Source organism: Buteo buteo, chromosome 27 (genome assembly GCF_964188355.1).
Source record: "Buteo buteo chromosome 27, bButBut1.hap1.1, whole genome shotgun sequence".
NCBI classification, from domain to species: Eukaryota; Metazoa; Chordata; class Aves; order Accipitriformes; family Accipitridae; genus Buteo; species Buteo buteo.
In genome coordinates, this window is record NC_134197.1 from 2,065,054 (window position 1) to 2,083,625 (window position 18,572).

Below are 18,572 nucleotides of genomic sequence, written 5' to 3' on the forward strand. Positions count from 1 at the left end.
GCGGAGGGCGGAGACGCGCATGTGCAGGGCAGCGCGGAGGGGTGAGCGCGCATGCGCGGAGCGGTCTGGGCGGGCTGTGAGGAGGGGCGGCCATGATGGCGGGCGAGGAGCTGGAGGCAGGACACTCCGCCGGCAGGCTGCCTGCAGGACATTTGTTGATTTATAGGCTGCGGTGGAAGGTGTATTAGGTTGAGGTAGGGTGTAGGCACTATAGAGAGGGAGGTATCGTGGCCCTTGGCCTTGTAAACAGTGTGAGGCCTGTGCTGGGTTTCTTCATGTTTGTGCAGAGAGTAAGACCTCAAAGCCCTCGAACTTGGGGGGTTGGTTTGGATACCCGTCACCCTTCTTGGGACTGCTGTCCCATCAGGGTGGCAGCTGGTGAGGTTCCTGCCCATGTGGCATAGGGATTTGAGGCTGTAAATCCTCCCTGAATGGCTTGTGGTGTTCATACAAATGGATGATGTTTTGTGTATTAGAGCTTTAAAGCTCAGTGTCAGAAATTATTAATTCTTTGAAGGAAACAGTTTTATTTACATGAGAAGTAGTGGAGAAAGCAGCGTAACAATTTTTCAAGGTTGCTGGTAAGGCTGTAGGGCTGTCTGCTTCAGAAGTTGGCATCTTCTCGATCGCAGACCTTGCTTGGAGATTTTCCTATGTCAGTGGTGTTTCAAGGAAAGCCTTGCAAATTTGGGCTCTTACAGAATGCAACGTAATACATATTAACAGGAGCTTTATTTAACAAAAAAAAAGTTTTTGCACTGTTCGTAGAAGTACTCTCAGGTACCTGGATGAAAAGTGTTATGTGCAGTGTGCTGTTAGTAAGCAGAGATGCACGTCATTTCCTGGCATAGCTGTAGGCAGAATGTGAGAAGAAACTTGTAGTGTTTAGGGCCTGATCCTGAAGGCACTGTTGGGTTTTGTCCTTGCAGCTTCAAAAGCTCTGGTTAAGGTGTGAAGATGGGGCTCCAGACAGCATACTTTACCGACAAATACACCAGACTCTGCAGATTTCTATATGACTTTAAAATCCTGCAATTTTACCTCTAGATTATTTTTAAGAAGCGATGAGCTCTGAAGAAAGTAAACACCCTTGTTGATTGAAGTGTCGTGTAGCTTTCTCTCTGCTAGAATACATTATCGTTTAGGGGTAGGATATAGTCTCACAAAACAGTGTTTAGTAGCCAGAGGGGGAGAACACAGTAAAAAACCTGAAACGTGTGTTTTTTCATATATGTTGTTGCTCTTCCGGTTATAGGAGGCGCTGAAATAAGTATTAAGGCACCTAATCAGTTCTGAATCCACAGAGACAATGATCTGTTCAAGGGTCTGGAATAACCGTTCCACCTCCTGATAGCTTTCCCATAAGCCCATTTGGAAATGTTTTACTAGTGGAGTAGACTCCCAAGGGAAGGAGTGAAGGTCATCTGCAAAGTTGGTTACAATTAGGTTGTGCAAAGCACTGGAGAACATGTGGTGTGCAACAGTCTTGCTGCTCCTTCACAGCAAACTAAGTGTGACCCAGTGTGACTTTCCAATTGACCCTATAGGTAGTATTCTGTGCAGCGAGCGATACTGAGCTTGCAGCAGAGTGTATGCCAGGAGATCCCACTGCAAAATCTGGCACATCCTTTCTTTTATGTGATAATCTATTATTTTCTCTATGGTGGGAGAGACCTGCTGTCAGACAGACAAAGAATAACCTTTTTTTATACTTTTGCTATGCAGATGTAAGCCTTTTGGAATTTGTTTGCATTCTAAACAAATACAAGGGTGTCAGTACTAGGGAAAACTTGATGGTAACCCCTAAGACCTCTTTCACTCACCTGCTGATGGCTGTTGTGAATATCCTGCTTCAAGGTGAAACCCAAAATTAGGTCCCAGCAAATCTTTCAGGCTCTGAGCACTTAGTTCCTACACAAGAAAAGTAAGAATACAAGAATTAGGTATGTTCATACAAAATCATGTGGAGTTGCTCATTCAGTAGTTACATAATAGAGGCTTTTAAGCTGTACAGCAATGCTTGGATCTTGTTAGCTGTTTCCAGGCAAAATGCAGGCGGGATTGTGCAAGAACCTGGCCCTGCTCTGTACAGAGGTGGTGGTGTCTCCAAGGCAGAGCTAGCAGCAGTGCTTAATTTTACTATGTGTTAGGTTAATTTCTTCTGGATTAAGGCCTATGAATATATTGGTGACCCTGATGGGGTAGTTGGAGGCAAATTTGAAGACATCTTGGGCTGTGATTTGGCCTTTGTGTAGGAAACTTTAATTCCTCTGAAGCCCAGTACAGCACATTGTTACCAAGTGTAGGGGTCGGCGTTTGGAAGATCTCGCATTGTCACGGAAAGTTAGAGGGTTAGTCGCAGCCTTGTGATGTACCTGTAACCCCACCTCCCCTTGTTAGTATAAAAGGAATTAACTGCGCAATAAAAGGGGGAAGTTGGCGCTCACACTGTGTGTGTTATCTGTCTCTTTCCCTGGTCCGGGCCGACCAGTGATCTAAGCGTGGCACCTTGATATGTAGCGAATGCTACAACCAAGAGTGAACTATGGTGTTGCTGATCACTCTGTACAGACTTTCAACTCAATACCTTAAATTTGGCATTGAAGCAAACCATATCTTGCGTGGATGATTGTCGTATGAATTTCCCAAGATTTACGTCAATCCAGTTTCTCATTCCTCTTTGGATGTCACAGGCAATCCCTAAAAAGAGCAAAAAAACTCCAGGTCTGTTGACAAGGCAATGTTACAAACTAAGACAACCTATGTCCTTTCAGGGCAGCCATGATGATGCTAATGAAAGGCACAGAAGTAGGACACCATTCTGGTGGGTGTTAACTGTTTCAGATTATTTGTTGAATTAAGAGACTATATCGGAGCCAATTCTAACTCTGGGAAGTATACCCCTGCAGTGCAAGTAGGACCCACAGACAGGACCAGCTCCAAGGAGACTAAATCAAGTCTGGACCTGCTCTAATCCTGCTTAGTGAAGTCAGCTTCAGCTACATGGATAGCTGAGTGAAGGTAGGAACCCATGACTGATATTTTGTTGACTGGAAACAAACTCTCTGATCATTTTCTATCCTTTTGGCTTTAGAGTTATTCTACTCCTTTGGCACTGTTACCTGTTGAATGTGATTGTTGGCTCAGGCAGGTTTTAATGTAGCTGTTATATATGTCGATTTTGTTGGAAGGTGAAAGGGACTTATAAGCAATGTTGAATCCTTTGACTCTGGGAAATAAGAGGACATTTTCAGAAAGGAACTGCATTTGTTTGGAGTTTTAAGGAAGCTGACCCATTGTTTCCAACCATCTGCATGGCCTGGGTGGTGCCTGAGGCTGTCAATCTCTTAATTGGACTTCACAGAAGAGGCTCATGAATATTTCCATTTATATGAACAGAAAAACGTTTTGGAATATATGGGACTTGCTTACAGCTTTCCAACAGTGACAAGCAAATTAAGTGACCTGGAAGATGTCTGTGCAATTCCTGCCTAGTGGTTCAGTGTTTGGTTTGAGCTAATAAAAAGAACAGCAAGGGAGTCAGAGCTCAGTCCTTCTGTCTTAGAAATCAAAAATGTGGCGGTCTCAGCTGAAACACTAGCCTTTAACTGCAGTGCTGCCATAACCCTAAGAGTCATGGTAAACTCACATTGCTTGATAGGAATCACAAGAGATGTTGGTCCCCAGCCATTCCAGATAGGTTTTGTTCATACCAGGCACCAATAAGGGCAGCTGCTGCTGGAACCAGGTTGCCCAGCTTTCACTAGAGAAGTTTTGGAGTTCATGTCTCAGCTTTAGTAGTACTGTCCTCGGTATCGTGTCTCTAACCAGCATGCTGGGTAATGAGGTCAGATTTACCTGTGGTAGAAAGAAGAGCAAAACCATCAATGTGGCTTGAAGTTCTGAATAAGCATTTAAATCAAAAGAGACTATTAAGGGAACATTTGCAGCATTGTTGTAAAAAAATTAAATATTTTAGTTACCTGTCCCTATCTAGCTTGCCCCTTGCAGGTCACCAGCTTGCCCCAAGCTGAGATCTCTCCTTATGAAGTTGTCTAATATTTACCAGAGCTCCTCTCTGCTTTTCAGCTCTGTTGCATGTAGACAGCTGCCATGACATTCAGAGTGCAGTGTGAGCTGTACAGTGAAGGCAGTTAATCGTGGCATAGACCTTCTCCCAGTACAGTGACATGGGAGTCAGAGAATACCTGGGATACATTAGGACTGACCTGGCGAGCACACACATTAAACTGGCTCAGGTATCTGTCGACTGTGTTATAGGATCCACACTCAAGTATTGCCAGGATTGAGAGTGTATCTTCCAGGCTGCTCAGTGTTAAGAGTCAACTGTGCCATCTCTTTTGGGGTAGCAAGATCAGAAACTTTAAACTAAGAAGAAATACATGTAAAAGGGTTGTCCAAGGGCCATGTTTGCTGTTATATTAAGGCTGTGGCTGGCTGTGGGGAACAGTCACTGTGCAGTCTGCATTTTGCAGAACACAATGTTTCCAAATGGTGTTTGCCTAAAGTTAGCAAATAAAATGGCTGAAATGGCCAAATCCCACATCATAACTCCAGAGCCCATTGAATTTATGTAATTGATAAAGGTGAATTAATAAGACAACACTTGGGAAATATTTCAGATAGCTCTGTTACATGGTGATAGCCCATTACACATACAGGTAAGTGTTTCCTTTGCGTTGCTGGAGTTACAACAAAAGCATTTTGGATTTTGCATCTGTCAAAGTGGTATCTACATTACAGAATCCAGCCCTGGCCCTTAGTGCAGACGTGTGGCCTGTGGGATCACAGGCTTGGGACTCAGGTGGTCTCTTCCCTGCTTTGCATTATCATGCTATAGCAAAGTTACTCTGCTGTGAAGGTGCTGCATGCTTGTGAAGCCACCTTTGGGTGTGGGAGAGCTGAGTGAGTTCCTGCCCTGCAAAGGCATCAGTGTTAGAAGGGTGTGACACAGAACACCCTGCCCAGAATTAAAAATCAATTGGTGACTCAAATCTCAATCAAATCCACTGAGAAGCCATTTCCCATTTTCAACAAGGATTGACTGAAGGTGGCCCTGAGTGGCCAATTTCTGAAAGCCCTCAGTTGCTCAGTTTTTTCTGAACTTGTCCAGTCTGGGCTGTTTCCTAAGTTTTGTGAGTTATTGGTCAATGTCTGATTTGCTAACTGTGACTTTTTCTTAGACCATGTTCTCAAGACACTTAGAGACTCTTGCCAAGCAATGTTTTGTTCTAGGGATGGAGACGGACTTTTTATTGGCAAGTCAAAGGGCAATGTATTGTTAGATGTATAATGTAAGTATATAAAACTAGAGGATAAACAAGCACCACAGAAAGATTTACAGTACAGACTGAAGAATCATTGTATTAAGGAGGCTAAGTCAGCACTAATTAGAGACACTTTTTTTTTTTCAATAGCAGTTAAATCTTTTTGGCAGTAGCTGTTGCAGACATTACTCAGTTTCCATGTCTAGGTTTAAATCAGCTTTAACAGTAACATCAGTCCATCCCACTTAGTTCCATATAAACTCTTGTTCTAGCACAAAGACAGCTATGGAGGCAGATATTTACTTTTATTCATTTGACACGTCACCAGCAGATAGTCATAGAGAAGGAGAGAACTTGCTGGATCATACAGGAGGGTCAGGAGCTGAGACACAGGAATGGTGGCCATGTGGTCATTTGTCTGGAGGGCTGTTGTGAAGGGTACACATTTCTGTCTATGAGAAAGAGTCACAATTCAAAATGTGTTTTTGTTCTGAATTGGAATGAAATCAGAAGTAAAGGAATACATGACTGAAAAAAACCCCAAACCCCTACCAGAAATGACTAACGTTTGTCTTGAATATTTTCCAGTAGAGTTTCCACAAGAATGGATACTGTTTGTGATATCTTCCAGCTTGGTTAAAACAGCTTCTTCCCCCGGCTTTCCCCAGGTGAGTGACTTAGCAGAGACCTCCAGTGGTGGCAGGAGAGACTCCCAGGAGAGAGCTGGTGGCTTACCAGGGCTGAGCTCCTGGTGCCCTCTGGTGCTTGCATGCTCCTTGTCGCAGCCTGGTCCCGGGGACGTGCTGGTGGATGGATGTCCTGAGCCCAAAAAGCAAGGAAAAGGTGCTGTGGAGGCAGCAGGGCTGCACACAGCTCTGCTGGCTTAGTGCAGTGACCCTTATGGGTGGGTACCTGGAGGGCTGATGGGTTGCAGGAGGCAGGAACAACAAGAACTGACCCTGCAGTGTTTTTGTTACTTTCCCCCTCCCCAGTTCTCTCTACAGCTCTGACCTTGCCATGTAATTTTTAACATGTTGCTTAATGTCCTATATTTCTCCTGCCTTTCCTGTCCTGGAAAATAAGGACACAGCCAGGCAAATTGCCTGCCTGTGGCTCCATGTGCTATTTTGAATAAGATGTTCAGCCAGGTTTATTGATTGTCCTGCTTGGTACGGATTTACTTTTCATCAGACACATACATGCAGCAGGAAGGGGTTAAACCTTCCTTGTCTTACCCTACAGAGCAGGTCACTGCAAGGGGCAGGACAAGGCTGGATACTGTGAACTGAAGTAAATCCCTTGCAGGTGCTTGGCATAGCAAGGTGCTAAGTGGGTGGGGAGAGAAGGTACTTAAGAAGAGTGTTTAAGGCTGGTGGCCTTTGGCTGACGGGGGTTTAGAGAGAGTGAGAGATGGGTCTTAGTCATGCTAGAAATTGAGTTAGGCTTTCAAGTTCATGAGCTGGATCTCTGACTTCCATAATGTGGGCTCTGTCTTTTTCCCCCTCTTCTTTCCTAGGGCTGTTTATGACCTGTTACCCACTATAGGTGACTATGTGCGCACAGATGCATGTGTATATATATTTATATATAAAGGAGAGGGCAGGTTAGACTGTTCTGTTGCATCGCAAGGTGTCAGCCTTGCTGTAAGGAGAAGCAACTGAGAACACACAGAGTTTCTTAGCTGACTATGCTTGACTCGTACAGGAGACCATTTTCTTGAAGCTATAAAATACAGAGGGAGAGCTTCTTTGTACTTGAGAATAAGGAGTGCTTGTCAATTACAGCTATATTTTACTGCACTTCAGTGTATGGTAGCGATGGCCAAGTGCTGACAATACTCACAACAGAGTCAGAAGGGGTAGGAGCATTGCTGGGTGCCCACAGCACCTCACCCTTTCTTGCCTGGCCCTCTGGAAGGTTAAGTGTGAGCTTTGGGAGGACCTGCTCAGCAAAAGGATGTGGGAGTTGTGAGAACGTGGCACAGCAGCTGATACCAGTAGCACTGATCCTGGAGTGCTAGGTGCCAAATACTTTTAATGCTGTGAGCACCATGGTACAGACAGAGCTGATGGCTGAGAGGCCAGTGTTGTCATAGCCTGGTTCTTCCTGAGCAGCCTTTCAAGGCTGGGCTGGGTTTCTGGGAGCATGTGTCAGCTCTGAGCATCCTCTTGCTGAAAACTGGTCTTCCAATAATGTAAGTGACCTTAAAACTGGTCTTGCTTCTTACTCCTGGTTGCTGATGTGTCAGGAGTGCCTCCAACAGGCATAGTAGCCTCAAGAGCCTGTCCTGATAGGTAGCTAAACGGGTAGGATTAGGGCATTGCTAAACAACACTTCTGCTCTCTAGTGCAGCCAGTTGGTCACCAGCATAAACAGAAACTTTGTTGAGAGTGGAAAAGCAGATGTCAGAGTAATTACCTTTTTTTTTTTTAGCTTGATTGGGCTTGTAATTCAGGACAGCATTTGAGTGTTAGATGTAGGTGGTTTTTGACTTTGTGCAACACAAACATTACAGAGGAGATTACAGAGGAGAGAGGGAGGTAGAAAGCAAGCAAAATCTCTTGTGTAAGCCTCTGGGAAGGTGTAATGTGGTAGTTGGGTTTTACTTCCAGCTATAAACAGATATTTGATGCTATTTGGCCTTTTTATCCTGTATTAATCATCTCTGCTGCCTTTGTATTAGTCTCCATGACACTTCCTTTAAAAGCGTGCAGAGAATAGCTTTGGGAGTGCCATGTGGCCAGAGCAGGGTTTGCTCTGGAGTTACTACAACAGGGAGTAAATCAGGATTGAGTTTTAGTCCTGAGGGGACTAAGGATTCAGTGTGTTTGATGGTAGGCAGGTCTCTCAGACCCTTGGCTTTCCTCTCTCCTCCTTTCCAACTTATGCCTTTGCTTGAGGCTGCTTCTGTTAGTGCGGGCAGGTGAGGACAGACCGTCTTGCATGAGCTGTAAAATACAAACCTTCGGTGTCAGGTTCTGGTGACCCCACTGGCATTTGTAGGTGTGAGCGCAGTAACATCTTGAAGCCAATAATGTTTCCTTTCACATATTCCCTGCTGGTAACTGAACACTTAAGCAAACAGAGGTGAGACAAGCTGCTTGTTGAATCAAATATTGTCTTGTTTATAAAAATCTCTCTAGCTGACATTTGACAAGCACAGATAATGCCACGCAGTCACGTAGCTGGATGTAGCCTGTGCGCTTATGCATTCTTTTAAAGATCTATGCTGTGATAAGAATCAGTCCTGTCAATTTGAAATTATACTTGCATTGATAATAAATCTGAGGGTATGATTTTTGCTCAGTTGCTTTCTGAACCAATGGCTGCTTCTGGTATCTGCCACTCCTTGAGACAGAGCTGTGCAATTTAATTGCTTGTGTGGAGAGTCAGCTCCTTTTCTAGTCTGAACTATCCCTCTGGTCCTGTGAATCCATTGGTTTGCAGAGAAGGGTGGCTGTGCAGCTGAAATGGGCCAAAATGCTCCATTCCGCAAACATCACAGTTGCCTATTCGTGCTAAAGCTCTCTTCTTACTGACACTGACCACAGCAGTATGTTCAAGAAGAAAACCTTATTTGTAGGTCACCTGCAAGATGAGGCTTTCAAAAAACACATCTTCTGCCTTAACCCAGTATCTTTCAGGCTGCCAACACATAACATTGCTCCAGGCAAAGTGGTTGTAGGACTGATCCACTCTTAAGCCAGGAGATATTCTGATGAATGCCTGGAGAACCGTCCTGACTTTCTCCTCTGTGATTCTGCAGGTAGGCGACAGCGGTTTTGGTCCAGAGCAGCAGGAGCAAGGGCAGCACTGCTGTGCAGAAGAAGCAGTGAGCCATGGAGCGCAGTGCTAGTTGGTTCACTGCCACAGTTCTCCCATGTGGGCTTTTCTTTTAGCAGTGTTTCCTTGTTTGCATTTTTTGAGAGATAAGAAGGGGAGAGGTTTCACACAGACTTGTTTCAGTTACTGAGGAGTCTTCCTTTGTGTGCCAAGTCCCCGTAAGCCTGAGATCTGTACAGGGACGTCAAAAGGAAGAGCTAAGTGTAAGTGATGACTGTATCATAACACCATTTTTGTGGGCTTGGAGCTGTTTATACCTTAGACCACAGGCTTTGTATTGTTTCTGTCTTTATCCCTTTCTGTCAGCAATAGGCACAACCCTTTGTAGGGGCTCACGCAGCTCACTTGACTCCAGCAGCAAGCCTGCCTGTTTCTTGCCCCACCAAAGAGAAAGGGTTTGCTCTAGGCTGACTTGACCTTCATGTCTCTCCCTTTCCTTCTGGTTCTCTGTCCAGTCTGCTTTGCAGATCCTTCTAAAAGGTGCTGTTGTGTCTATCACCTTCTGACCTGTGGTCCAAAAGTAATTCAAGCAAAGGGTTGGACGCTGCAGCTATGTCATGTTATGCTCCTCCAGGACTCTTTGATGTAGTCCACCTTGTCTGGGCATTTTGGTGTGATTTTGTTCTGTAACCTCTTTTGTCGGTATCTACATAGGAGCTTCATTCTTGGATGCACTCACATAATGAAGGGATCTAGTGTGATGAACATGGATACAAAGAATGACTTTAGTTTCCCTTTTAGAGCTGTATGTCTCCAGATCCTCTTTTTATACCTGGATCATGTTGTCCCAGCAGGGCCCTGACAGATTTCTTCATGAGACAACTAATGAAGAGACAGAAAAATAACCTCAAGTTTTTGAAAGATACCTTCTTACTTCCAGTAGCCTCCTTTGCCTTTCTGTTCAGTTAGGAGAGTTTGGTTTTCTTTGCTAGGTGCTGTGTGTTTGCTTTCAGCCTTCAGTATGCCTTTATATAATTTTCACAGCACCTGCAATGTTTTAGTCTTTTAACTGTCCCTTTTGGTTTCTCTTCAGGAAGCTTTCTTTTGTGCTCTGTTGTTCCTGTTCTTAAACATCTCCTTCTGATTCTGGGTCATGCACTGTGTTTAGGGTTAATGAAAAGGAGTGCACTGGTGGGACTGTCTGGACCCAGTGAGTCACGATGGCCCTCGCAAGGTTACAGAGGAGCTCAGCTGTGGTCTGACTTACGCAAGTAAAAGCCTGAGCCCTATCCTGTAAGGGTGCTCTCCTTGGGAGACCTGACTTTCCTGGGAAAGCACAAAGCCCCTTTTGTTCTGGATGAAAACCACAGGGAAGTACAGTGACTTTGGGCTAAGCAGGGCGTGTGGTGTGTGTGGTGGAGAAGGGATCTGGAAAGATTTATTGTCTGTTGCCACATGGCAGGAACACCTTGGCAATCAGTTGTACAATTTAGTGTTACTGAAGAACACTTGAGCCATACTTGATGCTACACATGCACAGTCAGGTTGGGTGAGAAGTCACTGACTCATTTTCCCATGGTACAAACCACATCTCAGACCTGTCCCGCTCCTGCCCACCTACTGCAGATTTCATTGCCTCTCCTCCTGCCTTAGCCTCTTGGTATGTGCATTAGAGATCGTGATGCAGAATTGGGCTTCATGCCCCACTTGCTATCACCAGGAAATTCATGTATTTGGAGAAGAGGAGGAGGTGACATGAAGGCATTGGATTTTTTTCAGTTTAGTGAAGAGGAAGCTTGTGGAGAGGGAGGAGTGTGAGAGGGAAGGGAGGCAGAGAGAGGTCTCCTGTGTAATTGTGTTGCGTTAGTGTCCTGGTTTCAGCTGGGATAGAGTTAATTGTCTTCCTAGTAGCTGGCATAGTGCTATGTTTTTGAGTTAGGTATGAGAAGAATGTTGATAACACTGATGTTTTCAGTTGTTGCTGAGTAGCGTTTAGACTAAGTCAAGGATTTTTCAGCTTCTGATGCCCAGCCAACAAGAAGGCTGGAGAGGCACAAGAAGTTGGGAGGGGGGACAGCCAGGGCAGCTGACCCAAACTGGCCAGCAGGGTATTCCATACCATGTGAGGTCATGTCCAGTATATAAACTGGGGGGAGTGGGGGTGGGGGGTTCACTGCTTGGGAACTAACTGGGTGTCGGTTGGCAGGTGGTGAGCAATTGCATTGTGCATCACTTGTGTATTCCAATCCTTTTATTATTACTATTGTCATTTTATTAGTGTTATCATTATCATTATTAGTTTCTTCTTTTCTGTTCTATTAGACCGTTCTTATCTCAACCCACGAGTTTTACTTCTTTTCCCGATTTTCTCCCCCATCCCACTGGGTGGGGGGGAAGTGAGTGAGCAACTGCGTGATGCTTAGTTGCTGGCTGGGGTTAAACCACAACAATTAGAAGTGATTGTTATTACAGGCCAACTCTAAAATCCCCCTCACAGGCCTATGCAAGGGCAGGCTGGCTACACCTCTGTCAGCCTAGGTATATACAATTGCACCATGGTGTGAGGGGTGGACTGGGCAGTCTGAGAGACCCCTGTTCTTCTCGGATAAGAGAAGATCTCTAGTTGTCTCCCACTGAGAGCAAGTTTTACTAGCACTCTTGTTACATGCTTTGTGTTCCCATTTGACTGCAGCCAAGAAGCCTGATGCTGCAAAATTAGAAAAGTTCATAAAGGGTGGGGAGAGCAGTGCTTAGGAAGGTAACGTGGTGCAGGTGAGACTAATGACAGGGAGCGCTTTGCTTCTGGGGAGGTAGTAGCTGAGAGTGTGCTAGGCTCTGTCCCCTGAAAGACTCATCTGCCCAGGTGTGGGCTGCAAATATCTCATTCTTGCTTAGTCACAGTTGCCACCTGGATCACTGCATGCTGTGAAGGATATTCAGATAATAGGAATAAAGCTCCTAGACCACATCCCTTCTGGTTAGCGTGAAGGTTATTGCTGAATTATGGGCATAAAACCTGCTTTTCCAGAGTTGTGTCTCTTTGTGTGAGACTGACATTCTACTCTCTTGCCATCCATCAGGGTGATCTTACCGTCCTCTGAAAACTGCACTGACATGCTAAGGAGTGCTGAGCCTTCTGTGGTAATGTGGCTGTGTCCCTGGCCTGGGACAGGATGGGATCTGGAAAGTGCAGGAAAACCTGCAACAGGCCAAATTGCTGTTCCCAGCTTTCAGTGCTACAAAGTGGTGAATCTGGATGTGGCATCTCATGGAAAAGGTAAGAATCCTCTAGCTGGAGGCCTATTTTAGGGAGCTGTAACTCTCACTTGGCTTACTTGAGCAGATGCAATACCACAAATCAGCTCCAGCCTTATTCTATGTAATTAATTGGGAAGAGTGGCTGGAAAGCTGCCTGGCAGAAAAAGACCTGGGGGTGCTGGTTGACAGCTGGTTGAATATGAGCTAGCAGTGTGCCCAGGTGGCCAAGAAGGCCAACGGCATCCTGGCCTGTATCAGAAACAGTGTGGCTAGCAGGAGCAGGGAAGTGATTGTTACCTTGTACTCAGCACTGGTGAGGCCGCACCTTGAGTCCTGTGTTCAGTTTTGGGTCCCTCACTACAGGAAGGACATTGAGGTGCTGGAGCGTGTCCAGAGAAGGGCAACCAAGCTGGTGAGGGGCCTGGAGCATGAGTCTTATGAGGAGTGGCTGAGGGAACTGGGGTTGTTTAGTCTGGAGAAAAGGAGGTTGAGGGGAGACCTTATCGCTCTCTACAACTACCTGAAAGGAGGTTATAGTGAGGTGGGTGCTGGTCTCTTCTATCAGGTGGCTGGAGATAGGACAAGAGGAAATGGCCTTAAGTTGCGGCAGGGGAGGTTTAGATTGGATGTTAGGAAAAATTTCTTTACTGAGAGGGTTGTCAGGCATTGGAACAGGCTGCCCAGGGAAGTGGTTGAGTCACCATCCCTGGAGGTATTCAAAAAGCGCATAGACAAGGCACTTCAGGACATGGTTTAGTGGGCATGGTTGACGGAAAAGACCTTTAAGATCACTTAGTCCAACCAACCAACCTAAATGATTCTATGATTATTAGAGCTTTGATTTGCTATGAAGTGTGCAAAAATGTGTTAGTGGCTCACCTATTGCTGTGTTGAAATCCTTGCCTGTCTTCCCATCTTTGAGCTCCCCTGTCTGTCTTCATCTCCTCAACTGTATGCTCTTTGAATCAAAGACCTTCTTGTAGGTACCACACCTAGCACTCTTGGATCTGTGCTCATGGCTCATAGCTGGTAAAGGATGAACACAAATGGCAGGTACTGGATGCTTCTGCTCAGCCACCCTGTGGACAGACGTAAGAAAAGTACTGATCTGTTTACAGATGAAAGTTCCTCCTTGCCTTTGTGAGCTCTGGTTTCTCTCCCCATAATGGGGGTGCTCTGCACACTCTTTAGGTATGCATGACTTCCTGGCTGACACAAGCAGAAAATCCTGACTCTCTGCTTGCCCCCTCCCCTGGTTTCCTCATCCACGGCTGAGGCTCAGTGTTGTTTTCTCTGCTTTTCAGATCTCTCCTGTTCTTGCATTTCACCTCCCGATGTCCTGGGGAAGAGCCGTAGGTCTGGCTGCAGATGGCAAACCCCTGCTGTGCCACATGCTCTTTGTTGCTTTCTTGGTTGACTCTTATATGGACCCGCAGTTTGTCCAGCAGCATGTCCAGGGCTCCCCAGCAACAACTTATGTGACCCTCTGTCATGGATAGTCTGCATGCAATGTCGAATTTCCAAAAGGTGCAAGATGCGGAAAGCTTTGGTATTTGAAACCTGATTGAAGGATCCCCATCCATCTCAAGGACACCTCATTTGGATATCTTGGAGAAGAGGCTTCTTGCTTTGAATTAGGAGTCTGTGAATCTATTTACAAAATGATGCATTTCAAGTTTATGTAGATTTGGGTACCTTAGGATAGGTCTTGATGAGAGTCAGTTTCACACTGGGCATCCTATGCACTTCTGAGTCAGACAAACTACATTTATGAATCGACGTTGCACTAGTTCCAAAATCGGTGATAAACTTAAGTGAGGTAAGAAAACTGGGAGTGTGGAGAGAGCTGGGGTTTGGGTTACGTGGTGGTGGTGTGAGTCAACACTGGCTATTCTCGATGTTGCCACAAACATATGAGTTATAGGTGGGCATGCTGGGGCAAGCCTAAGCCTAGGTCATAACAGATTTATGGAAAAGCTTGTCTTGAAAAGTATTAAAGTGACGAAACAAAGATTTTTCAAATCTGAGGATGCAAAATTACTCTGCTGCATCCCGAGAAATTGAGAGAGTTACTGTGGGTACTTTCTTAGGGACTTGGGGGATCAGATCCAAGGGTCAGTGAAAAGAAGTCTGAAATGGTGGAATATAATTTAATATCCATTCCTTGTTAGAATCTGCAGCAGGTGTCATTTTTATTCTTGCAGATTATGCTTGCCAAGTTTTTCTTGCTGAAGTGCTTACAGACTGACAGTTAGCTTGAGGAGAACACAAGTTCAGTCAAAATCAAGACGTCCCCCTGACTGCTGAAGCAGAGGTCTGGGGAGATCATGGGGAACAGCACCATGTGTGATTCAGCTGAAGGAGCAGGTTTGTCACCCATTCCTCAGCTCCTGCAGCATGCAGTTACTGCATAAAGACCCCTTAAAACTAAATGTGATCTCTTCAATAAGAACGTTGTTTAGTTTTTAAAATAGAGCAGCCTGCAGGAATTGTAAAGCCGGTAAAGTTATGTCCTAGGATCTTTGCAGCAAGGAAATAAATGAAGGTTTGTTGAGGGAAAGGCCACTTCTGGTGATAGGGAGACAGGGATCTCTAGGATTACAATTCTGCAGCCATTGGATAATAACATTCCTGCTCAGTGGTCTCGTTGCTGTCATGCTTGCGAGTGCTAATGAGTTGCTACAGTGGGTGCTGATGCAAGAGCCCATATGGCACTTGGGTGCACATGCTGGGCACCTTGGCATGAGGCCAGTGTGCCATGAGCACCCCTGAGCACCTCAGCAAGGAAAGGTTCTTCAAGGAAATAAGACAGATGGCCATGCTATGAGATTTGCCTGCACCAGTCCTATCCTACTGTAGGGCTGCATTTTTTTTATTTCAGCTATCCTGATTCATCTGCCCTGAGTGGAGAGCTCTGTGTTTCAGTTGATTGACCTCGCTGAGCCTGGAGCAGAGTTCTCAATTCAACATACCTGTGATCTGAAAATGACCTGACTGGCCAGCAGAGGAGCTGCCATATATTTCTCTTTGGGGTTTCCCAGGTGGAGACGACTGAGGTAAGCAGAAATTTTAAGAAAAGGGCCAAACATTTCAAGCTCCACTGAAGCAAAATTTCCTGATGACAGACATTTCTTTAGTAACTGGAGGAAGGTGGTCCTAGAGTAGCTCAGTTCTGGGAGCACAGCTTTATTTTTGTTGCATCCTGTAAATGCCAAACACATCCTGTGCAGGGCAGGGAGGGAATGCACCTATTCACTGCTCTCATCCTGCTCACTCCAGGCAGCCTTGCTTCAGGCTCAGTGTTTCCTACTGTATCCTAGGAATGACAGGCATTAACAAATAACACACGCTTATTTGTACTGCTAAACATTTGTGTTCTCAAGCACTTGTAGGTGTGTCCAGTGCTCCAAATTCATCCTGTAATTTCAGATGTAGTTTTGAGAAGCCAGAGACACACCCTGGTTTGCTCAGTGAAAAGCAGCCCTCTACAATTGATTGATCATAGCCCTGCGCACTAAGTGCCCAGTGACTAGCGACTTGGAGGTAAGCGCCACAGTTAACCCTCCGAGCAGGGTTGTGCACCTCTTAGCCTCCTCTGCCAGAGAGGAGCCTGACTTCAGGGCATCGATAGCAGTGAATCTAGCTTAACTAACTCTGAATTCTCTGCCTGCAACTCCATGCTTTCCCAGGCATAGTGGACCCTCAATAGTTTTTTGTGTGCTTTGGGTCTAGTTTCTGATAGGTTTTGTGAAGGGTATTGGCATGTGTAAGTTTGCTTGCGAGGCAGTCACCTTTTAATTTTCCTACTCTGAGTTTGGCTTTGCAGTTAAGTATTATTCATGTTTGATTTTTCTTGGCTGAAATAAGGTGATTCCTTGCACGTGTGGGCACTCTGAAGACCTTTGCCGAAATGTCGCCTTCAGTCCCAGGGCTGGGCTTCCTCCTTTTGGCTGGTGAGTATTACTGTGAGGGTGATGGGTGTCCCGGGAAGATTTTCCATACCAGCAGCTGTAGTTGAGATAATCCTCAAAAGGGGAAATTGTGCTGAAAAACCATTGAACATTACTTTGGTGGTTGCTCTAAATCCCCAGCCTTTAGTGATGCTTGTTTATTATTGTATCTGTGAGCCAAAATATCTTAGTTTTTGTATAAACAGGGTGGAAAGACAAAATTGGAATTCATTCTCCTCCTGTCATTGCAGAGCTGTCTGCTCACTGCTCCTTTTGTCGGAGGTGTCCAGGTGTCTCTGGGAAAGCACTTAAGAAGTAATCTTAGCTGAATCTGCCTCTATATTCCCCACTTTCCCTCTATCTGTTTTTTTGGTAGTAAGGGATTCCAGAGCAGGATCTTTGTTTCTTCCAGGAAGTGTGAGCGCTTTATTCTTCCTTTCTCATGAGAGTTGATCTCATGTTTTCAGTGAATGTTGATGACAATAAAACATGAACTTGTAACATTATGAACAAGCTAATGAGCCACCAGCTGAGGAACAGCTACATCAGGGGACCATTGTTTTCTCTGCAGTATGCTTAGTTACCAGTACTAAAGGAAGGAAACCAAATAAACAGATAACTTTTAAAATTTTCTTTATTTCTTTAATTAAGCAGTTGTTGCTCTTCAGAACTGACCAATGTATTATGGGCCCCCTGATAAAAATGTGATTTTTCCAGTTTGCTATTAACATCCTGTACAAGGAGGGATGTCTCTGTCCAGCAGAAGTACACAGGTTGCTTGTAAAAGTTAATGACTCTTAATGCAATTGCTTTTAAGTCTGGCAGGTCAGTGATTTTGGTGGTGTGTTCTCATGTTGACCACTGGCTTAGTATGCAGCCATGGGAAATCATTCCATTCCTTTGGGGCATGCTTGCCCCCATCCATCTACCCATCTTCTTCCGTAAATGCCCTAGGTAACTGGAGATGGAGGAAAGGCAGACTATCAGAAATGTGTTGAGCTTGTAGAGAATTTGCATCCAACAGCTTGCATGCACTGCCCTTTTGGGGATGGATCAAAGAAGAAAGAATACACAAGTTTCTGAGACTTCATAAACAGGTTTCTGAAAGGGAAGGACAGGAGATCTAAGTGTAGTGGTGCCACACTCAATGTGAACAGCCTTGTTGTAAAGAACCAGTGGGGAGACAGGGCAGTGCTCAGCAACCTCGTGGCACAGAAGTGCTCTCATGGAGGAGGAGGGACTGTGGAGAGCAGTTGAACTGTGAACAGCACAGCGTAGGCGGGTGAAGGGGACAGCCTCTTCCATTGTGGAAGGCTTCACCACAGCCTGGTGTGCCTGTGCACTAATAAAGCATGGGAGTGATAGGAATGTTTAGAAGGGTATTGCTCCCAGAGTGATGCGCACATATCTTAGGTGGTTCATGACATGAGCTGAGTCCGTAGCCTTTCTTGTGATGTTGTGAGATGAAGGATTTATTGTCATACAATGAGGATTTTTGTGATAGTGGGTTAGGGTCCTCTCTGATCTTGGAGACCAAGAAGCCACCCTTCCTCTTCCTCCTTCTCCCTGTGTGGGTGTTTCTGAACACTACTCTTTCAAGTCAATGGGACGATTTGCATGCTTAAACATATGCACAAGAGCTTTGACGAAAGCACTGCATTTGCCCAGCTATGGGTATGTTTCCTTTGCCTGTTACTTAGTGACAGTTCTCTATTAATTAAATGATTAAAAAAGGTGTAGCAGCTAGTAATCAAAAAAGCTGTTATACTAATTAGGGACTCATGCATCCCTACAAGCTATTTTATAGTCCCCTTCCTAATGCAGGTCATTGGGCTCGTGAACACATCCACATCCAGGAAAGCTGCTGCATTCCTCTTCCTCCTCTTCTTCCCCTTCACAGTTCAGTGATCAGGGTCTCCCGTTGTGTTGATTTCTGTGCCCAAATATCACTGTGGGTTTGACTGACACTGCCCTGGGCCAGCTTAGCCCAGTCCGTTAGCCATATAGTGTGGAGGAACCACAGGAGATTGCTTCTGTGTTTTGGTTTTGGGGGTCAGCTCCTCCACGTTCCCCCCATGAGTCACTTCTGACCAAATATTTGTGGGTAACACCAATCCTGATATGCTTCCCCCAGGGGGGTATGAAGGCTGGGAGTTACTGATACTTTAGAGCCATGGAGTAAGTGTGATGAACCTGAGCTCTGCCACACCTCTGTGTGTTTGCTGGGGACTACTCAGCTGGCCCTGGGCTAGCTGGTCTGTGGGTCCAGGAGATGAGCCATGGGTGGGGATGA

General features: G+C 45.4%; 1 protein-coding gene across 6 annotated transcripts in view; it reads left to right on the forward strand.

Annotated features, from left to right (window-relative positions):
• The first annotated feature begins 96 nt into the window (after positions 1-96).
• Positions 97-18,572, forward strand: part of MSLN (mesothelin) — a 37,481-nt gene continuing 19,005 nt past the window's right edge. For 2 of the 6 annotated variants that reach the window (XM_075058575.1, XM_075058570.1), the window contains exons 1-7: positions 97-2,351; positions 2,775-2,824; positions 2,910-3,021; positions 5,877-5,956; positions 12,152-12,348; positions 15,211-15,385; positions 16,197-16,282. Coding sequence is in view for 5 of the 6 variants with exons in the window: in XM_075058570.1 (XP_074914671.1) it covers positions 16,240-16,282 (43 nt within the window). In the remaining variant the exon portion in view is untranslated. Of the gene's footprint in view, positions 2,352-2,773; positions 3,022-5,876; positions 5,957-12,151; positions 12,349-13,675; positions 14,149-14,533; positions 14,697-15,210; positions 15,386-15,779; positions 15,873-16,196; positions 16,283-18,572 lie in introns of those variants that run through there. The other 4 variants (XM_075058571.1, XM_075058572.1, XM_075058574.1 and 1 more) reach the window with 4 other exon arrangements.